Source organism: Hippopotamus amphibius, chromosome 9 (assembly GCF_030028045.1).
Source record: "Hippopotamus amphibius kiboko isolate mHipAmp2 chromosome 9, mHipAmp2.hap2, whole genome shotgun sequence".
Classification (NCBI taxonomy): Eukaryota; Metazoa; Chordata; class Mammalia; order Artiodactyla; family Hippopotamidae; genus Hippopotamus; species Hippopotamus amphibius.
The window spans coordinates 130,308,651-130,316,334 of record NC_080194.1 but is presented as its reverse complement, the minus strand read 5'-3'; the positions used below and the strand labels follow the sequence as shown (position 1 = coordinate 130,316,334).

The 7,684-nt window shown below is 54.3% G+C and overlaps 1 protein-coding gene across 7 annotated transcripts in view; it reads right to left on the bottom strand.

Moving 5' to 3' along the window:
• Positions 1-358: 358 nt before the first annotated feature.
• Positions 359-7,684, bottom strand: part of CLEC16A (C-type lectin domain containing 16A) — a 206,445-nt gene continuing 199,119 nt past the window's right edge. For 6 of the 7 annotated variants that reach the window (XM_057748398.1, XM_057748402.1, XM_057748399.1 and 3 more), the window contains one exon: positions 359-1,196. In XM_057748398.1, coding sequence (XP_057604381.1) covers positions 850-1,196 — 347 coding nt within the window. In that variant the 3' untranslated portion in view covers positions 359-849. Of the gene's footprint in view, positions 1,197-4,654; positions 4,779-7,684 lie in introns of all 7 variants that reach the window. The other variant, XM_057748403.1, reaches the window with a different exon arrangement.

Genomic DNA, 7,684 nt, shown 5'->3' with positions numbered 1-7,684 from the left:
TGAGTGGGGAGCTGACAGCACTGTCGCCTTTCATGGAAAGATCTTCTGGGTAACGCAAGGCCCCTGGGCTGCCATGGCAGAGGAACTTTCGGCCCTCTCAGCCCTCTCAGCTCTGTGTGTACCTGAGAATACGTGTCTCTCCCTTATTTTTGTTTAAAAAATACTCTAAACTTTCCAGGAAGGGACTTTTATCATTCCACAGGCTTGCAGAGTTAGTGAGTAATAAAGAAATAAGAATCCCTTAAGACAATGGAGAAAGCCAGACTGAGAACTCTAAACCCAAAACCCTGGGAAGTTCAAGGCAAAATGAAAATGAAATCTCAACAGTAATATTATACTTTTAACATGACATCAAACCTTAGGGTGGAGGATTTTTTTTTCTTAACTTTTTAAATAGATGTTTTTCATCTGCTGCCAAAAGCAGGAATAAATATCCAAAGGAGATGTTTATCAAAGTTTGCTTTTCTACAAGTTTCTATACAAAGTGACCATGTCCGCTTCTTCTGTGCACACTGGGGATGGTGAGGACCTTCGAGACTGGGGAGGGGCTGGCTGATGAAGCAAGTGTTGCCAGGGGTGGGGGGTCTTGCCACCCTGGGACTGTGGGCTCTGAGACCAGCAGCCCAACCTCCCCAGTCTTCTGGGTTTGGTGTGGGTGTCACCACTGGTCCCAGCCTGCTCTCAAAGAGGTGTGAGGTGCAAGAGGAATTCAAACGGAGCAAAGGAATGCAAGGATGGCGCGAGGTGGTTGCTGGGGCCACGGAGAACTGTGGATGCTCCCAAGGTGTCTGTTGCATCAGCTGCCCCGGGTCCCTGCCAGTGGGGCCGCACACACAAAGGGAGGCCAACTCAGTGCTGGGCAGGGCCCGCTGGCTCCGGCTGTGCGGCCTCCTTGCCCAGGGTCCCTGTGCCCACTGCGGCTGGCGTGGGGATGCCAGTGAGGGTGTGGAGGCTATGGGGGTCGACGGGTGGGACAAGGGTCAGCGACTCCACGCTCAGCGTGTCAGCAGTGTCCTCGCAGAGCAGGGAGATGGTGGGCTGCTGGGCGGGGATGAGGCTGGGGGACAGGTTGACTGTCTCCACGTCCGCGCTCCTTGCCAGGCTCTTGCTGGGCCTGGCCTCTGCTTCTGTTTCACTGACGATCACCAACTGGTCGGGGAGGTTAGGCTGAGGCTGTTCCGTAGTCATGGGGTCATCTGGCGGGGGGAGAAAAAGCAAAGGCGCGCTCAGCTCTGAGATGCCCTGCTCACACGGGCACCCTCTGCTCCCATCCTGAACAAAGGCCCTGGGAGGTCTGCGTGGGAGATGATGTGCTGGGGGAACAGCTTGTCTCCACTCCCTTCTTCTGGGGACAGAGAAGCTGGCAAATCCAGCCCTACCTAGGCCTGGGGGACATCTGTCAGAGCCCAGGGTTACCCTGACTTGTGATGCAAGGGACACATTAGAGGCTTGTGCGGAATCAATGAGTGGATTCCAGAAGCCCAGTTCCTGGTGCTAGGAAACAGCCCAGGCTCTGTGTGTGAACCTCCTGCCTGAGGATAAATCCATGTTTAGGGAGAGAACAGGCCTGGGTGTGCTTATCCCCTCAGGCCATTGCCAGAGTCTTGGTAACATTTACCCCAGAGGGAGCTCACTGCAGTATTTTTTTTTTTTTTTTTTTTAAAGGGAATTCTAGGACTTCCTAGGTGGCGCAGTGGTAAAGAATCCGCCTGCCAATGCAGGGGACATGGGTTCGAGCCCTGCCCTGGGAAGATTCCACATGCCACGGAGCAACTAAGCCCGTGCGCCTAAAAAAAAAAAAAAAAAAAAAAATAAAAGGGAATTCTATAGAACTTTTTAGCTTTGCAAAACTAAAACAGAACCTCGGACTGTGGTTTTATCGCCTGCTCCTCCTCTAAGTGCTGAGTTAGCACCCAGAAAGGGGCTGTGATCGCTTCAGCCATTCCTATCCTGAGGGTCCCCCCAGGGGCCATGGAAAGGAAACCACGTCAGGAGGAAGGAGCGGGCCCCATGCAGTTATTTTCGAAGCTGCAATTTCTTTTTTGGTGCTTTTCAAAATCCGTGATTAGATTACAGGCAAATGGCCTATTTGCCTTCCAAAGACGAGCTGACCCGGACAGAGACACCAGCTGTGACTGGGGTTCCTCGTGGGAAACATCTTCCAGGACTTCACGTGTCAGTGATTTGAAAACATGGATAAGAAGGCCGTGGGCATCTCGCTTGGAAAGCAAATCTCCCCTGGTACAGATCTTGGGGTCAACAAGGCGCTGAGGACACTGTGTGGACGATGAATCTGAAAGCACTCTGGGCCTGGGGTGACGGCAGGCGTTTTTTGGTTCAATGTGACTCCACTTAAGGTAGTTGTATTTTTTTTTTAAGTTAAGCCAAAACAAAACAGAAACACAAACTGAACACAGAGCAAAAGAATGAAAGAACTAAGAGCAAAATAAAACCGAAGGGCGTATAGAATGGGATGAAGGAGAGGAAGAGGGTCCCAGTGTGGAGAGAAAGCTCAGGCAACAGATGGAGTCTCCCAAAGGACACGTCGCAGCTTCCCTAGGACTCCCGGGCACAGTGAGCTTGGAAAGGCCCCAGGTCACTTCTTCACAAGGCCTTTTTGCTTCTTTTCATTCTTTCTATCTTTTTCTTTTCTTTTTTTTTAAGAGAAATGAGGCCCAGAGAAAACCATTGCATGGGGCTTTGGGCCTGTCCTCGCTCTGGGAGGGTGGCAGTGGCACACGGGTGAGCACTAGTGGAAAAAATGATTCGAGGTGTGATCTGAGCTGAGAAATGCTGAGTAAACACCCCACACACTTTCTGGTTTCTCCGAATTTCAATGAATTTGCTCCACTCAGTAAGGACGCCTTGTGGTGACAGGCTGGTTTCAAGGCCCGGGCTCAGGTTGTGATCCAGCGCAATCTGAACATGGGGCTCTGAGCGCGGGCTCACCTGCTCTGGTGGCCTCACCTCACTTCAAACAAGCGTGTCCAGGAACTTATGTACATAAGGACCCATATGTCACCTAAGCCGCTGATGAGGCAGTTTAGAAATGACTAATTCTCCAAACGGCACTTTTGTGCCATCTGGAGACAGAGCCTCAAAGCATTTCCTTCGCGTCTTCTCCAGACTTCTCTACGAGAATTCCCTCTTTGCTTGGGTCTGCATCTGCACAGAGGTGCTCAGAAGGGCCGGCAAACCTCTTTCCCTGATCCCTAACAGGGTTCCTTGAGAATGATCAAGCGTGTGGGAAAGTTGCTATCAAATATATTAGAAAACGAATAAACCAACAAACAATGCCACACACACAAAACTGGCTGCTTCTTTAGGAAAAGAACCAACAACTTAATTAAAAGGGTCGGTTCTTCCCCTGAAAAAGAGCCTATTCCTATTTTTTTTTTAAATAGTAAAATAACCTCCTCTTACCCATCACCTACAACACTGTCCCTCCCTTCTTCCTTTCTTTCTTTTTCTTTCTCTCTCTCTCTCTTTCCATCCATCTATCTACTCACCCATCTTTAAACTAAGAGCTGCTTCCTGAATGTTCGCTATAAATTTACGTATTTCAGAGGGGAAAAGAACTCTGCCAGGTCTTCACTGGGGGAAGATTACCCAGTAAGGACACCGTTTCTGGTCAAGCATCGACCTGCAGTGGTCACCCCTGCCCCTCTGGCCTTGCTCGCCTGCTGGTGTTCCTGAGCTCTGAGGGCACACGTTGGGGCCTGACCCCGGAAATGGGTGGAGGCCGGAGAGGGAAAGCCCGACGTGCAGGTTCCCGTGAGGGACGCCTGGCCTCCCTGCGGTGCTGCCTCTGGTTGACACGAGGCAGCCGGTCCCCTGAGTCCCTGGCTGGCACCCTCAGAAGCTGATCTGTGGCTTTAGGGCGGGGGCTCAGCTGGCCCTTGTCAAGTGAATGACCGTTTCCAATAAGGTGATAATTTGTCGTGCTCAGGCTGGGGGAGGTGGGACTGAGCGACATGGGGAAGAGGAGGACAGCACAGCTCAGCAAGTCAGAGGGCAACGCTCAGAGGAAGCAGCTTTTAAAAGCAAGAGAAGGCAAAGGCTCCCGCCTGGCACGTGCGGCTGCCCAGCGGGAGGACACAGGTGGGAAACCCCACGAGGAGCATCGTGGGAGGGCGGCGGCGACCACAGCCCACCCGCGGCCACGGTCTGGAGCTCTGAGCACAAGAAGGGGAGAGGATAGAGTCACAGCCACCCGCGCGCTTACGTGTGAAACGACTTGGCCTCTGGCTGGAGCGTGACAGAATCTACCACGCAGCTTCGAGCAAGGCAAGGGGAAGAGGGGAAAAGGAAAAAAAAAAGCAACTCGTTGACTTCTCTGTGGCTTTTTGCAAATTCGACTGCCCAACCCTTGTGGCCTAAACTGGGGAGACTCTGAGGGGATGGGACTGGAGAACCCCCCCGGGGTCCAGGGCCTGCACTGAGCCTGGTGCCTAGAAGGACAGCATTTCCAGGCGGCCCGGGTGACGGGCCAGGGAGTCTGGTCCTCAGCTGGGATGAGGCCAGAAAGGGCCTGGAGCTGAGGAAACGGCCCGGGCTCCCCCTGCCCTGGCCCGGCGTCCTGGAAGCCTGCTGGTGTGGAAACGCGGCGTGTGGGGGGCGTCGCGGGCCGGGGAGGCTACCGGCGGAGACCTGCCTGCGGTGACCGTGCCAGAGATGCCGTGACAGCTGCCGATCGAAGCACTAAACCCAGTGGCCGCCGTGACTGTCGGCCTCCGACAGGCTGAACACTCGCCGGCGTCCTTTCCTGCCACTCCTGACTAGAGGGAAACACAGCGACAGATCATAGACAGCCTTTAACAACCGGACAGAGAGGGTGACACGGAGAGGGGACACAGAGGAGCAGCAACGGACGCGAAGCATTGACGACGAGAGCCTGGGGGTGGGGGGCACGGCGGGGGGGGGGGGGCGCGACCCGGCGGGTGCCGGTAGGACACCCCCCAAGCCCCACATGACGACGCGGTGGTGTCAGGACAGCTAAGGACCAAAGCATCCGCTCTCAGGACTCAACGGGGTAAAGACGGTGGAGGTCGGTCCTGTGGGGAAGGAAATTCTCTGGGTCATCAGTGACACCTGGGCTCAGTGAGCACCCTGGGGGCGGAGCAACAGAACTGCCTGTCAGTGAAGATGCAAACCCTGCATCCCTGGCCCAGTCTGGGGAGGGAAGGCTGTGCGGTCAGGGATCGGAGCCGAGGCAGTTAGGGAAACAAGTAGATTTCTGACCCCAACCAATGGGGCTGAGGGCTCTTGGTGGCAACCGCCGAAGCCACCAGCGCGGCTCTGGGATAGCCTCCCGCCACCCCCTCTCCAGCCACGAGGCGACGTGCTCCCGGCCATGCTCTGGTGATCCGCACCTTTGAAACCAAGACTGAATCACAGCAGGGAGATCTGAGAGCAGGTGCCCAGCAGCTGCAACAAAAATGTTAGGAGCCCCTCCCTGGGGAGGAAGCGCCACCTCTGCGACACACTCGGGAGCAGAGCAGAGCTTAAGATGAAGGCCGCGGAGCAGAACAAGGCGAACGGACTGAACTGTAGGCTGAAAAATGGTTAAAATGGCACATTTGATGTTACGTGTATTTTACCGCAACAACAACAAAATTAACGTTATGGAGAAAACCGGGGAGAAAAGAGAACATGTTTGACTTGGGGTTTTGTCCTTAAAAGTCCTGCTGACCACAGTGCCCGGGTTCAGCGACACGCAGGTTGGCCTTGGGCTGTCTGGCACTCAGCTGGCCCAAATGGGACGGTGCTCTGGGGTGAGGGTCGTATGCTCAGACAGTCGTCTCAGGGAGCAGGTGAGGACAGGGAAGGAGAGCCCATGTCAGGCTCCCGACACGGGGCCACCAGGAACCAAACTCTTCCTTTTTTCTATAAACCCTTGGTGGAGAGTCAGAGTGGCCGCAGCTCAGAATTCCCTGGGCCTGACAATGGACACTGGAAAGAGCAGCCTGGCCTTCAAGTCTGATTTCATCTTTTAACAAACAATTTTCCGTCGTCCTCCTCGAAGTAGCTCATCCAGAGCACGTGTGAAACACAACAGCCTGGAGGCTGGAGGCAGAGTGGCTGTTTGGGGAACCTGGTGTAGGTCGCAAAGCTCTTAGCTGAGGAGACGGCTTTCTTACTAGAATCCCACGCACAGCGCGCATGTGTGTGTGCGCACGCGTAAGCACACACGTGTGCACACGTACAGGCGTGACCCAGAAGCTATCTCTAACGTCTTCCTCCCTAAGTACCAAATTTCTTAAGTAATTTAGCATTTGGTTCTAAAGTTGGGTCTATTTTCTCTTTCCTGTCATATGTTTTCTGCAATTTCGGCTTCTCAAACCCATGAAATGTTTAAGGAAAAAAGAAATGCCTATTCCAATCCCGTAATTTTCTCCCTGGGGAACAAGCTGAGGCCCACGAGGCCGGCTATGCCAGATGAGCCGGCGACAAGAGGTTCCCGACGCTTCCAAGCGTGGGTGCCCAGCTCTCCCCGGGAAGACTAGAGGATTTCAGGGCACTGTCTTTAAAGGACAGTGGGAGCAGGTGGACGCGTGCATTAGGGGTTAAAAGCAGACAGTAGAGCCCTCTTGGGCACAGCTTTAACAGGTAAATAACTGACAATGAAAATAAAATCCTCTTGCCTCAGCTCTTTCTGGTTGGTTCCTCTGGTTACTACAAAATTCAGTCTTGAACTTTCTGTCAGTCTGGGGTGTCTCTTGGATCTGATTTGAGGGCCTATACCTGCTGAGAAGCCACTCACAAGTGTCCACCATCTGCCTTTGGTGTGTGGAGACTCAGAAGCAGGTGTTCCCAGCACAGAGGGTGTCTCCAGGTGACTGGCAAACTGGTGACCCCTCTAGGGGTCCCTTCCCAGGGTGACAGTGCCTCTGCCTGTGCTGGGCCTGTAGCCACCGCCTGGGCCTCGGCCCTGATGGGCATAGGGGCTGTTTTTCAAAGACAGACCACCCCCTGGGTCTGTATTTGGAAGAGTGGGATTGATAGGCAGATTTCAGAAAGATGGGGAAAAGGAATCAACTTGTCGCCAGCCAGATTCTGGGCTGGGCCTTGGCAGACTGTGTGAGACCCAAAGGCTGCCTTCCTCAGGGAGCCCTGGCCCAGTCAGCCCCTCACCCTTGGGCTTTCAGCTGCCGTGATGCCTCCTCTGGGAGCCTTTGGCCCTGCCCGCAGCCCTCAGCTCATAGTTTATAGCTGGACACCTATCTGTGTGGTCCTCTGATAGGCCTGGCCTCCCCGGCCAGCCTGAGCCTTCCATACTTTGCCACCCTCTATGCCCAGGGCCTGCGCATAGTAGGGACGCAACAAAAATCTGCTTGTTTAGGAAAAGTTAACATGCTGGGGGTGGGGTACCAAGGCTGAGGTAGTACGCGGCAGAGAGAAGAGCCTCTCAGGCGGGGTGTGGGGGGTGGGCTCATGGAGGGCCACGCTCAGAGGGACCCTACTGAGATCAGGTCTGATGTCCACAAGACCTGAGTCGCTCAGAGCGAGGGCCCCAAGGGAAGTGGAGGAAATCTGTATTTGGGATAAACACAGGCCTCTTTCAAACCCAAGCAGGAAACGTAAGGTCCCCTGGGCTGGACAGAGGGTGGAGGCGGAAAACACAACTGAGCGTCAGGACAGTTTCACACCCTCACCTGAGGGTGAACCCACCTGGGCTGGCAGA